Source organism: Rana temporaria, chromosome 8 (genome assembly GCF_905171775.1).
Source record: "Rana temporaria chromosome 8, aRanTem1.1, whole genome shotgun sequence".
Classification (NCBI taxonomy): Eukaryota; Metazoa; Chordata; class Amphibia; order Anura; family Ranidae; genus Rana; species Rana temporaria.
In genome coordinates, this window is record NC_053496.1 from 106,520,123 (window position 1) to 106,535,027 (window position 14,905).

Below are 14,905 nucleotides of genomic sequence, written 5' to 3' on the forward strand. Positions count from 1 at the left end.
GCTCGCCACACTTCCCTGTGCTTCATAGTGGTTCCTATCCATATGATATGCACACTCAGGGGGTTATTTACGAAAGGCAAATCCACTTTGCACTACAAGTGCAAACTACAAACTTGAAATTGAAATTGCACTGAAAGTGAACTACAAACTTGAAATTGAAATTGCACTGAAAGTGAACTTGGAAATGCAGTCACTGTAGATCCGAGGGGGGCATGCAAGGAAAATAAAAAACAGCATTTTAGCTTGCACATGATTGTATTATAAAATAAGCAGAGCTTCCCCTCATTTCAGATCTACCCCTCAGATTTACAGCGAATGCAATTTCAAATGCACTTGCACTTGTAGTGTAAAGTGGATTTGCCTTTCGTAAATAACCCCCATAGTCTGCTGCTCCCGCTGGCTCTTCCTGGTGTTTCCCTGGTCAACTTTCTGGTTCCAAGCACCTTACATTACATCCACACGGAGGGGCTTTCTCACCATTGACTACCTGTAAAGTTTACCACATGCTATAGACCTATTAATATCCTTTTTAACCACTTTTACCCCCTTCCTGCCCAGGCCAATTTTCAGATTTCAGCACTCTCGCACTTTGAATGACAATTGGGTGATCATACAACACTGTACCAAAAACTAAATTTTTATCATTTTGTTTACACAAATAGAGATTTCATTTGGTGGTATATAATCACCACTGGGTTTTATATTTTTTGCCAAAAAGGATAAAAAAATACTATTTTTTGGGGGGGGAAAAAAAAGTTTTTCTTTGTTTCCGTTATAAAATGTTGCAAATAAATAATCTTTCTTCTTGATTTTAGGCCAAAATGTAATGCGCTAAATTTTTGGGGTGAAAATAATCAAAATCAGTGTATATTTTTTAGTCTGTAGGAAAGGTACACAGTCTACAAACTATGGCATATACCGTATCTGAAAATTGATTAACCATGATGTACTGACTGCCTATCTAATTTCTTGAGGCCCAAAAAATGTCAGGACAGTACAGCTATCCCCCAAATTACCCCTTTTCAGGTATTTAGTAAAAGATATTTAGTAAGAGACATGGTTGTCATTTTTGGTCATTTTTTTGGGTGATCAGTATATATATATTTTTATACATTATGTTTGCATATACCAATGAATTTCACTGAATGAAATTGATTCATTCAGTTTGTTTTGTTGTAATTAGCTGTGATTGGCCACAGCTGATCACATGGCATAGATGGGCTGTGATTGGCCCAGTCTGTACCACATTATCACGCTGACAAATCACAGCTAGCAACACAATTGTATACAATAGATGGTTTGAAAGGAAGCCATCCATTGTTTACAACTGTTATGTGACCTGCTGTGTTGGTTACAGTGGTCACATGGTACCGACAGCAGGCCGGTACAGTGATCAGTCATTGGCTGTGTCCGATGGATGCAGCCGGTCACAGATTGTGCCACTTACGGGGCACGATGCAGGAGGACATTATATGACGTCCACCTGGATCGACAAGTGGTCGGCCCCGGTGCTATTACACCCATAGGCCGGACAGGAATGGGTTAATGTCTTTTAAATGTGAGTGCATATTTATTACCAATATGTTTTAATAAATGCTAAAATTACAATGGATATAAAAAGTCTACAAACTCCTGTTAAAATGTCAGGTTTCTCTGATATAAAAACATGAGACAAAGATAAACAATTTCAGAACTTTTTCCATCTTTAAATGTGACCTATAAACTGTACAACTCAATTGAAAAACAAACTGAACCGCGTTCTGCGGACAACTCCGCTCCCCCTTGTCTGCCTTAGCATCTGGGTCTCACGGCTCGGGCATTACGCACTGACCCCCGGCTGGTGGGTCGGTGTCAGTTTATAATCTATACCCTCATAATATACAGTATGTTTTATCATGTACCTTTATGTGAACTCTTTTCTTACTGTATGTTTCATGTCCATATCCCCTGCGTGGGAATTTGTTACCTGGTTTCCCCTTTTTTATATCTCAATAAAAAATATTGTAGCGAAAAACAAACTGAAATATTTTAAGTAAAAATAAAATAAAGTGGTTAGATAAGTGTGCACACCCTCTTATAACTGAGGATGTAGCTGTGTTCAGAATTAAGCAATCACATTCAAACTCATGTTAAATAGGAGTCAGTACACATCGGCCATCATTTAACGTGCCTCTGATTAATCCCAAATAAATTTCAACTGTTTTAGTAGGTCTTTCTTGACATTTTCTTAGTTGCATCCTAAAGCAAAAGCCATGGTCCTCAGAGAGCTTCCAAAGCATCAGAGGGATCTCTTTGGCAAAAGGTATCAGTCAGGAGAAGGGTACGAAAGAATTTCTAAGGCATTAGATATACCATGGAAAACAGTGAAGATAGTGAAATATGGCAACAGTGACATTACAAAGAACTAGAGGTCCCTCCAAAATTTATGAAAAGACGAGAACAAAACTGGTCAGGGAGGCTGTCAAGAGGCCTACAACAACAATAACGTAGCTGAAGAAATATCTGGCAAGTACTGGCTGTGTGGTATATGTGCCAACAATCTCCCGTATTTTTCATATGTCTGGGCTATGGGGTAGAGTGGCAAATGGAAGCCTTTTCTTACGAAGAAAAACATCCAAGCCCGGATAAATTTACAAAAAACACATCTGAAGTCTCCCAAGAGCATGTTGGAAAATATGTTATGGTCTGATGAAACCAAGGTTGAACATTTTGGCCAAAATTTCATAAGATATGTTTGGCGCAACACTGCACATCACCAAGAGAACACCATACCCACAGTGAAACATGGTGGTGGCAACATTATACTTCGGGGCTGTTTTTCTTAAGCTGGAAAGTGGGCCTTAGTCAAGGTAGAGGGAATTCTGAACAGTTCCAAATACAAGTCAATATTGGCACAAAACCGGCTTCTGCTAGAAAGTTGAACATGAAAAGGAACTTCATCTTTCAGCTTGACAACGACCCAAAACATACATCCAAATCAACAAAGCAATGGCTTCACCAGAAGAAGATTACAGTTTTGGAATGGCCCAGCCAGAGCCCAGTCCTGAATCTGATTGAAAATCTGTGGGGTGATCTGAAGAGGGCTGTGCACTGGAGATGCCCTTGCAATATGACAGATTTGGAGTCTTTTTGCAAAGAAGAGTGGGCAAACATTGCCAAGCCAATATGTGCCATGCTGATAGACTCATACCCAAAAGAATGAGTGCTGTAATAAAATCAAAAGGTGATTCAACAAAGTATTAGTTTAAGGGTGTGCACACTTATGCAACCATATTTTATTTCTTTATTTTTTACTTCCCTCCACCTAAATGATTTCAGTTTGTTGTTCAACTTATAGGTTAAGTTAAAGGTGGGAAAAGTTCTGAAATGATTTATCTTTATCTCTTTTTTTACATCACAAAAACCTGTCATTTTAACATTTGTAGACTTTTTAGATCCACTGTAGGTAGTGGCTCTTTTCTCTCCTCCTTTTTTCTGTTTCTAGATAATAGGAGGGCACTTATATTTTCATTGCATTTTTAAGCCATTGGGTCGCTTTAACAATACATTTGGCTTTTACATTGTTTTGAGAAATACAATATTTCACATTGAAGAAATTACCCTTTGCTACAATGTAAAGTAGTGAGTGTACAGCTTGTTTAACAGTGTACATTTGCTGCCCCCTCAAAATAACTCAACACACAGCCATTAACCACTTAAGCCCCAGACCATATTGCTGGTCAATGACCGGGCCACTTTTTGCGATTCGGCACTGCGCCACTTTAACTGACAATTGCGCGGTCGTGCGACGTGGCTCCCAAACAAAATTGTAGCGTAGTGTAATTTCTTCAGTGTTGTCACATCAAAAGATATAATAAATTATTTCCAAAAATGTGAGGGGTGTACTTACTTTTGTGAGATACTGTATATACTCGTCTCTACTACTATTCTAATATTATAGTATAATAACATACCATAATATATTTTATAGCCCATTTTAAACACATAAAAAGAAAAAGAAAACAAATCTAATAAAAAAAAAGTAAGAACTGAAAACAAAAGAAGAATAAAAATAACCAGCTGGGATTGAAACTCAAAACAAAATGTGTATTTCTAAATCCTCATTTAAACCATATAGCTGTAAAATAGTATTGAGAAAGACAAACCAAGCTGATTATACTCTGCATGACCCCCTGGAGTCTTGGTGTCTTAACCAACCTAAGTATGGTAGAATATAAGACCTCATGCACATGTGTGTATTAAAATACTCCTTTGTACACTGGATCTTTCTTCTAGGAGCTTGTTAGGATGCTTGGTAATGTTTTGGTGCATAAGTATGTGCATTTTCAAGTGTATTGCGATTACATAGTAGGTTAGGATGAACAAAGGCAATTGTCCATTCAGTTCAACCTGTGTAGGTGTACTGTATGTGCATCAGTGTCTATAATGATTTCCCATATCCCTGTATGTTGTGTTCTTTAAGATGTACATCTAAGGCCCCGTACACACGACCGAACATGTCTGCTGAAACTGGTCCGCGGACCAGTTTCAACAGACATGTTCGGTCGTGTGTACGGCCGAGCGGACAGGTTTCCAGCGGACATTTGTCCAGCCGACCGTTTTCCAGCGGACAAATGTTTCTTAGCATGCTAAGAAACATGTCCGCTGAAAGCCTGTCCGTCGGACATGTTCGGTCGTCTGTAGAGACTCACCGTACATGTCCGATCGGCCGCCATCCCTCGCACGCGTCGAAGTGATTCGACGCATGCGTGGAAACATTGAACTTCCAGGGCCGCGCACGTCGCCGCGTCATCGTTGCGGCGACGGCGCGGCCACGTCACCGCGTATCGTGCACGCTCGGATTTCTGTCTGATGGTGTGTACAACCATCAGACAGAAATCTCCGGGCGGACATGTCCGCTGAGAACGGTCCGGCGGACCGTTTTCAGCGGACAGTCCCTCCGTGTGTACGAGGCCTAAGAGTCTTTTAAAAATATCCATACTCCTATACTGGGATCCCCATTGAGATTTTTGTAGATCGCCATCATGTCCCCTCTTAAACTTCTCATCTCCAGCGAGAAAACATTTAGTGTTTGCCTTGTAATGAGGTCCTCCAGTCCCCTATTAGTTTCGTTGCCCTTCTTTTTGACTCTCTCCAGCTCCAGAACTTCCCTTTGAAGGACTGGTGACCAGAACTGGATGGAAAAATCCAGATGAGGCCTAACCAGAGTTTTATAAAGTGGCAGGATTATAGTTTTGTCCCTGGAGTATATGCCTTTTTTTAAGCATGCTAATATTCTGCCTGCTTTCTTAGCTGTAGCTTGGCACTGCATGCTGTTGCTCAATCTGTCATCTATTAGAACCCCCAGATCCTTCTCTATCCTTGATTCTCCCAGCTGTTCTCCACCTAGTAAATATTTTTAATTTATGTTTTTTTTACCCAAAGTGCATTACTTTACATTTCTCCACATTAAACCTTATTTGCCATTTGTCTGCCCACTCCTTTATTTTATTTTATTCAACTCATTCTGCAAAAATTCTATGTCCTGATGAGAGTTTATTACGCTTAGTCTTTGCTTAGTCCACAAAAACTGAGAATGAACTAGTTATTCCATACTCCATATCATTTATAAATATGTTTAATAGAATTGGTCTCAAGACAGAGCCTTGGGATACACCACTTACCACTCCAGACCAGTCTGAGTACATGTTATTTATCACTACCTTTTGGACCCATCCCTGTAACCAATTTCTTACCCAAGCACACACCCTATGGTCCAAGCCTGCATTTATGGGGGACGTTTTGGTAGATAGTTGAGGGCGCTACTTATTATTTAACGTGCTAAAAGGCGCAAGGCGGTGGACGTGGTCACGTGGTAGTCAATGCAACTTCCGGACATCTGGTTGCTGTTCCGCTGGGTGGAACGCACGCCGCCACGGAGGTGGAGTACAAGCCCACAATACAGACGAGCGAGCAGCCTTGGTGCCGGGACAGACACCTTTTAATGTAAGAGGCCAATCGGCCGTTTTTTATACCCTATTTTAATAAACCAAGCAGTATCATGCGATGGATTTCTATATTCCTTTTTTTACATATCTCACTATACACGAACCTAATCGCGGGATTTAGAATAAAATTGCTTAATGTTCCCGCGGCAGACCTCCGCAATGACAATGACAAAAGCTCCCAGGAGACATTGCGGCATCGAGGAAGTGACGGAATACTCGCACACTACCCAATGAATCCATATACATCCATATACATGAAGCGGCCAGTAACAAAGGATTACTAAGGTAAAGTAATTATGCATATGAGCGTATCATTTTTTTTTTTTGGTGGGGGAGTGGATCTTGGGTGGGAGTTCCCACACTTTTTTCCCCAGGACTTGACCCCTGCTCATAAACCCATGCTGATTACCACCAATGATAGTCTTCTCCTCAGTAAGACTTTGGCTATAGTTCAATGAGGACACGAGACAGCGGCTGGAGCTGCTGGGCTTGTTCTTGTCCCTTGAAATAATGTTAATAATAATAATAATAATCAGGTTGGAAGCCCACGACGTGGTCTGGGCGCCTTGGCGTCTTTGGGAGGACCCACCGTGATCAGGTAACTGAGCTAACTCGATGATCTTTCCCTCTTCTTACCTCTCTACCCCCCTCCTATTTCTTTTCTCTCCTTTCTTTTCTCCTTCCTCTCTTCTGGGGGTACCCCTGAGGCCCCCTCCATGTTCGACGTTTTGCAGTACACGTATGCATATTGATGTGCTATGGTATTTTCACCTTCAGTTTTGTGTTAGCTATTGCCAAGACACATGTAAAAGGCCTGTGTTACTTATTACTTAAATACATGCCACACAGGCAGACGCGTGCCTTATTATCTTGTCTACCCTTATGCTGTGTCATATGTTCTTGTATACTGTATGCAACCTAATTTTTTTTCTATTCAATAAAAAGTTATTTGAGTAATAATAATAATAATATCAGATTCAGGTAAGTAAAAGGGGGGCTCTGGGCCGCTGCTGCACTACAGGAAGTTTTTAACCTTAATGCATAGAATGCATTAAGGCGAAAAAAAATTCAACCCCTTTGAGGAGAGAAAGTCCAAGTTCCATAGAGGGGCATACAACACTAGTTAGTTTCCACAATTCATGACCTAACTTCACAGTTCACACAAATTCATTTTAAATTCAAACTGTAGCACTGACGCAAGTCATTTTTTCTTATTAAACTTTAAGAAAAACATACAAAGTTAGTTTAACTTTAATTATAAAACGTATCTAGTATATTGAGTGTCAGTCACTTTATAGTAGGCTAATAGGCATCACTTTAGCTAGACATGATCGCATTTTATTGACAATATACCCTGAAGAACTGAACAGTCTTTCGCATGGAACAGATGTTGTCGATACACAAAGAATTGTCTGCACAAAACTGCTTAGGACAGGAAAACGATGGTTATTTTTGCCCCCTTCCCCTGATGGAGCCTGATGCATCCTCCTGCTCCACAGATGCAAAGGTACCTCAATCCAATGGGTGCAGTTTGCTCGCATACAGCAGGGTAAGTCTCACTGTCCAGGCTGTCCGATGACGTCAAGAATTTTGATCGATCAAAAGAATTTTGATCAATCAAAAAAATTAAAGATTAATCAAGGAATTAATCTTTAATTTCCCAAGCCCTACAAAAAGGGAAAACAAAAGCAGCCACCACATCTGAAGACTGGTAAGCTGCAATATATTATATTATGGTTTTGAGTTTATTTACACTTTAAACCAGTAAATCTGCCTTCCAGAAGTATTCATGTATATTCTTATAAAGCAATGCATTGTTTGCTTTGCATTGCTTGTATGATAAACAAGAAATGGTCTGCTACATTTGTTTTTCTCTGTTTGATACAATGGGAAAAAGTCAGTGTGTAAAAGGCTAATCGGTTATATAGAACATTATCATATTAGCCATTCGGTCAGTACTTTATAAAGATTCTTCAAATCGTGTAAAATCATTTTCAATATGTGATTATTGAGCAATTAAATACAAGTAATGCCATATAAAATCATAATAATGTTATATTCTTTTCACCAATATATTGCAGTGATGTTCTAGAGTACCTGCTGGAGAGTTTTCCATGATCTCAGCTTGATATGATCCTTGGGAGAACACTGGCCTATTGTCATTCTCATCTGATATGGTCACAACCAACAGGTCAAAATCCTGGACAGAGAAACAACATTAGTTTGTATGTTTTAACAGAAAGAGTGGGATTAGGCTTTCTTAAAGGAGAAAGGAAGAAAGATGGAGACTGCTATTGCTTTCTTTCTTCTGAAAATTCTAGTAACCTACTCTAACATCAATACTTCAGTCACCTGGCCCAAACTAGCTTTTTAAAGGGACCATAAATGTGGAGTCAGGATTTAAGCTAAACACAGGACTAAGCAGGACATTGTTTGATTTCTCACCATTAGTGGGGTCAAATTTTTGACCACGGTGATGTCAAAGAAGCAAAATCAAAATTTTCTTTTAGAACAAACTAATTTCTAACAGTGTACATGGTTTTTGTTCAGGAAAGTAAATTTTGGTAAAAGCAAAAAAAAATTTGAAGTACTTTTAACTTTGCCTAGTCATAAAATGCACTGAGAATGTTTGTACGAACATTTGTTGAAAGCATGTCATGGGGCAAATGCATCTGATAATCTATATCATTAGGGTGTGTGCCGGCTTAGAGATCCAGGTTGCCTTCTTTTTCTCGTTTCCTACTTACATGTGGCTGCACAGATAACATAATTGAATACATAAATGTATGTATGTTCAAAATTGAGCACTGCTTAATTATGTTCAAAATTACCTTTCTAGAATTGCGGGCATTTTCTGGATTATCCTTCACAGATACCGTTAACTTATACTCTGCAATTTTCTCCCTGTCCAGGGGACGGTTCACATAAACTATTCCAGTCTGAGGGTCAAAGAAAGAAAAAACAGACAAGAAAATATAAGGGAATAAACTTACTGTATGACTGCCACTGCTTAAGTTCATAAACTGATACATGTCCATTGTTTTTATGCATTTGACGTGTGCTTGGAATGCATCTCAATCAAAGGTCAGCAGAATCACATTGACTTTAATTAAGCAGTACACATGGCAGTTCGAAGGCTGCATTTGACCTGCATGTGTAGTACTGAGTTTCTTTAGCTACAGTATTTGAACTGCAGGCAAAGCAAATCAAATGCAGCCTTTTCTTGTCAAATGCTTCCACAGTTTCATGCCCATCGACATGAACCCTAAAGGACTAATGAAGAGTAACTTTCTGTAAAGGTTTACTATTATTATTATTATACAGGATTTATACAGTGCCAACCGTTTGCACAGCACCAGGGCCGCTGTTAGAAATCACGAGGCCCCGTACAGCCTACTTGATAGGGGCCCCCAAAAGCCTGCCCTTGACCCCACCCACCTGCCTTAAAAAGCAGCTGGGTCTTCCAGGGATATTTATCTTCTATATGATGTCTGAAGCTGCTGGCCGGGCCCCCTGATAAATAACATAGCCCAGCCCCCTAAATGATTGTACGCCCTTATCAGTGGCCCTCCATTCACCTCTATGGAGCAGGGGATGTAAATGGACTTGTGAATGTTTACACCCGCCTACCTACCTACAATCTGGTGTGATAAAAAATCAGATCAGAGGGCAGTCTGCCCCCCTCAGTCCAGCAAAGAAAATTAATACCTGGGACTGGCGGGGAACAGCATATTACTGTATGTACACTGATGTATGTACACAGTGATATCCTACAGGATGTCTGAAGCTGACGGCCAGGCCTCCCTGACAAGTGACTCGGCCCGGGCCCCTACAGAAGGACCAGTGGTCCTCCCTATCAACGGCCCTGCACAGCTCTAAAACATTAGGGCAAACAGTACAGTTACAATACAATTCAATACATGTTCCATCTGTATTTTAGGTGGAAAATGTAACATGTTGCAACTCCTGGCCCCTCTCACCCTGATCCCCCCTCCCTGTGACAGCAGCAGGGAAGGATTCTTCTCTCTGCCCACACAGCCACGTTTCATTTACAGATTCCTTCCCCAAAATTTAATGTTGGGGGGGGGGGGCTATGGATATCCTGATGTAAGCAGGGGGACACTAATGTAATAAAGGTAAACTTATGTAAGGGGGGAACCCTGATGTAAGGTGGGACACCGATGTGGGTGGGACACTGATATAAGGGGGAACACTGATATAAGGAGGATGGATGCTTATGTAAGAAGGAGGACACTGATGTTAAGGGGGGCCCTAAGCAAGGGACACACACCCTACACTGTATGTTACACAAATACAACTCCTGCACTCTTTTTGTTTTGTACTCCTGACCCCTACTATGCATTACACACTCCTGACCCTACTCTTTATCTACTTCTAAACCAGACACTGACTGCAACACTCTGTGTGTCATGTACCCCTGATTCCTAAACTTGAACCCCTGTATTCTGCCTTACAGGCTCCTGCTCTATAAATACTAGGATTGCACCGATACCGTTACCAGCAAGTACAAAGTACCTATACTTTTTGTTAAGTACTTGCGATACCTCTGTGGTGCGATATGAGCCTATAAAAAATTCCCTGTCTGAATCGCATGCGGTTTCCCCCACCGCTTCTGTGTGAACCTAGTATAGAAGCACAAGAAAGTGCCATCTTAGTGGGCAAACAGTTTAATAAAAATTGTTATAACAACTTATATTTACAGTATGTGAAAAGTACAAATCTGTAAAATGTCAAATCCAAATCATCACGGTCATAGTGTTCCGTCCCATGGGGCCCACTGATGATGGAAAACCACATCCGTTTGCAGTGCTCACAGGGCTGGAGATGTATAGGCAGTTCGCCCCCAAGCTGACATCACTTCCACCCTATACCCATGTGTGTCATTTTTATTTTTACTGTGTCAGTTTTACTGTATACTGTATTGTTTCGGAATGAAGGTGCCCGGGACAGACCTGCAAAAATTTCTATGACCAGAAATGCTAGGGGTTGTTTTTCAAAGTGATGGCCGGTGCGGGAGACAGATGGCGGCGATTACTCCCCCTTACCTTGGGAGAGGTAGCTATACACCCCACTGACTGCTGTGACTTGTAGTGCTGTTTTCTTTTTACCATTAAAGACGACCTTTTTAAGGATTTTGCGGAAGTGCGGCTGTCCAATCTTTTTTTCTCAAAGTTTTGCTTCATGCATTGCCTGCACCCACGCTTCTGAGAGGACACTGATTGCATAGTGCACTCACCTGGAGCGGCAGTTCCCTTCTTCTTCATTGGATATATTGATAGCAGGGGCAGCCATTGGCTCCCGCTGCTGTCATTCAAATCCAATGACGCAGGCGCCGGGTGGGCGGGGCCGAGTTATACACTCAGTGGCTATGAACACCGAGTGTATGACACAGAAGCGCTCCAGTAAGGTAACCCCCTCGGTAAAGAGCTTCCCAAAAGGGGGTTATCTATTGCAGGGAGGAGCTGCAAGAGCCACCATGGGACCCCAGAACAGGAGAATTGGGGCCACTCTGTGTAAAACAAACTGCACAGTGGAGGTAAGTATAATATGTTTTTTTTTTTCAAACTGTACCTATAGTGTCACTTTGATAACCCCTGATGTTAACCCCTTCCCAGACAGTATCATTAGTACAGTGACAGTGCATATTTTTAGCACTGATCACTTTAATAATGTGACTGGTTCCCAAACAAGAGGAAATTAGATTTTTTTTTTTTTTACATTTTTTATTGTATGTGTTTTATAGGTAAAAATAAAAACTATTGTTTTTTTTGTTTTTTTCAAAATTGTTGGCAGTTTTTTGTTTATAGCACAAAAAAGAAAAAACACAGAGGTGATCAAATACCACCAAAAGAAAGCTCTATTTGTGAGGGGAAAAGGGACATACATTTGATTTGGGTACAGTGTTGCATTACTGCTAGGGTTGAGCGAACCCGAACTGTAAAGTTCGGGTTCGGTACAGACTTTGGGTTTTTCCCGAACCCGAATAATTGAAAAAAGTTTGGGTCCGGGATCGGAGTTCGGGAAAAAAAAATGCGCGGAGGTCCCCGCAAATTCAATAACCAGACATAACTTTAGGTCTGGAATGGATATTCAGGGGAACCCCGCCGTCAATTTAAAACAAAAATGACGTGCGGTTCCCCCTAAATATCCATAACCAGACCCGTTATCCGAGCACGTTGACCTGGCCGGCCGCAGAAAAGAGGGGGGGGACAGAGTGCGCCCCCCCCTCTCCTGAACCGCACCAGGCCACATGCCCTCAACATGGGGAGGATATGGGTATGCGGGCGGGAGGTTTATCAGAATCTGGAAGACCCCTAACAAAGGGGACCCCCAGATCCTGACCCCCCCCCCCCCCCCCGTGTGAAATGGTAATGGGGTACACTGTACGCTCCGGCGATGAGAAGATCCATCCATCCGGAGCGCAGCAGCATCCCGGACCTCCTCTCACCGCTGGGCACAGCCCAGCGAATGAGCGGCTGAAGCTGTGACATTTCTTACATAGAGGAGGCAGAGCCACCCGTCACGTGACCCCTCCCCCTCTGACGTACCCTCTGCTACATTACTGGGGAAGCCCAAGAAGAGGAAAGACCTTGGGCTTACCCATAGACGTAGCAGAGGGTACGTCAGAGGGTGCGGGGTCATGTGACGGGTGGCTCTGCCTCCTCTATATAAGAAATGTCACAGCTGCAGCGCGTCATTCGCTGGGCTGTGCCCAGTGGTGAGAGGAGGTCCGGGATGCTGCTGCGCCGGATGGATGGATCTTCTCATTGCCAGAGCGGAGATCACCCGACGCAGGATCTTCTCATCGCTGGAGATCACCCGCAGCCGTCGCAGGATCAGGACAACGCAGGAAGCCGGGAACGAGTGGATTTCTCACCGCTGGAGGTTTTTTTTTTTTAATAAAGGACTTTATTCTTTGGTGTCAGTGTGTTTTTTTTACAAGACTTTACACTTCCTTCTTGAAATGGTAGGGGTACAGTGGGGTACCCCATTACCATTTCACACAGGGGGGGGGGGCAGGATCTGGGGGTCCCCTTTGTTAAAGGGGTCTTCCAGATTCTGATAAACCTCCCGCCCGCATACCCCCACAACCACCGGGCAAGGGTTGTGGGGATGAGATCCTTGTCCCCATCAACATGGGGACATCCTCCTCATGTTGAGGGCATGTGGCCTGGTGCGGTTCAGGAGAGGGGGGGGCACACTCTGTCCCCCCCTCTTTTCTGCGGCCGGCCAGGTCAACGTGCTCGGATAACGGGTCTGGTTATGGATATTTAGGGGGAACCGCACGTCATTTTTGTTTTAAATTGATGGCGGGATTCCCCTGAATATCCATACCAGACCTAAAGGGTCTGGTTATTGAATTTGCAGGGACCTCCGCGCATTTTATTTTCTAAAAGTCTGTGTCCCATTGACTACTTTTTTTTTTAAAGTTCGGACCCGAACCCGAACATCCAGGTGTCCGCTCAACTCTAATTACTGCGTAGTTGTCAGGTAAAGTAATACATTGCCGTATCTCTCTTTCGGAGGTGAAGTGATTAAAGTATGAAGGGAAGAATGTCAACATATTAGGCCAGCAAGCATTTTTTAAGAAGAAAACTTATTTTTTTCTCTGGTGAAATTTTTTTTGCAATGGTACATGATCCTGTAGGCACTGTGTATCCTACAGATACAATCTAATCTGAGAGGTTCCTTTATATTAAACTATAAGAATTCTTTAACATGATGCTTTTACTAAGTGCAAAGACAACCTGCTCAGATATGTTGCCACAGTTAATATCATAGAAAAGAAAAAGTCACCAGTAGTCCCACAACAATGACATTGGAACAGGGGTAACTTTAACCATGTCAAAGGGTCCTCACTGACCGTTAATTTGGCATCTTATTCCCATTCTCAGGTTCTATTTTGTAATTTGGGTACTAAATTGAAAAGAAGTACCTATGCCTTAATGCCCTGAAAATAATATCTGTGTGGAAAAGAATGATGAGGGGCTAGGTGGGAAGCTTTTGTTACTGGAGGGAAAAAGGATTATATTGTACTTGGCTTGCAAGACACTGCTTGGAGACCACCGTCTTACATTGTAATTTTGCTATAACAAAAAGGATCACCCACATTAGTCATGTATGATAAATATTATCTGTATAGCTTATACCTTATGGTAACCTTAAATTCTGCAGTATATACTTTTTAATCTTTCAAAAAAGCTACTATATATACTGTATAATCCCTTTTTTATAAGAGCAATGTAGACTTACATTTTCATTGATGGAAAAGGAGTTTTCGGTGTTCCCTCCTGTTATATTAAAGGTCAAAATGGCATTACGGCCAGCATCAGCATCACTGGCAAGGATCCGAGTGATAGGCGTTAATACTGGGGTGTTCTCACTGATGGTTATGTTCAGTGGAAGATTGAGAAGAACAGGATCATTGTCATTAATGTCCAACACTCGCACTTCAACAATTACCTAAAATGGTATAAAGACAAACCAGACAAATTAGTGATACAAACAAAAATACCATAAATGAATGCACTTTCAAGAACTTATATTTCCTACACTAAAGCCACCCGTACACACAATCGGAATTTCAGATAGAAAAAGTCTGACTGACTTATTCCATAGGAAATTCCGACCGCGTGTATGCCCCATCGGAGAAATTCCATCGGAAATTCCGATGAATTCCATCTGAGTTTAAATATAGAATTCCAATGTGCTTTTGGCTGGGCAAAAGCCTGATCGTGTGTACGCAGCACTATCACTATGTTGCTACTTATAAACAAAACTCCTCTTTAGGGCTCTTTCACACGGAGCGGACCGTTTCTGGGTCCGCTCCGTGTGTCCGCCGAAGCTCAGCGGGGATCCCCGCTGAGCTGTCGGCGGATAGGGCGGTCCCCGCACAC

The 14,905-nt window shown here is 42.0% G+C and overlaps 1 protein-coding gene across 2 annotated transcripts in view; it reads right to left on the reverse strand.

Moving 5' to 3' along the window:
* Positions 1 to 14,905, reverse strand: part of LOC120908952 (cadherin-23-like) — a 169,275-nt gene that overhangs the window by 113,608 nt on the left and 40,762 nt on the right. For both annotated transcript variants that reach the window (XM_040320484.1, XM_040320485.1), the window contains exons 5-7: positions 14,262 to 14,471; positions 8,819 to 8,926; positions 8,085 to 8,187 (exon numbers count right to left, since the gene is read on the reverse strand). In XM_040320484.1, coding sequence (XP_040176418.1) covers positions 8,085 to 8,187; positions 8,819 to 8,926; positions 14,262 to 14,471 — 421 coding nt within the window. The remainder of the gene's footprint in view (positions 1 to 8,084; positions 8,188 to 8,818; positions 8,927 to 14,261; positions 14,472 to 14,905) is intronic.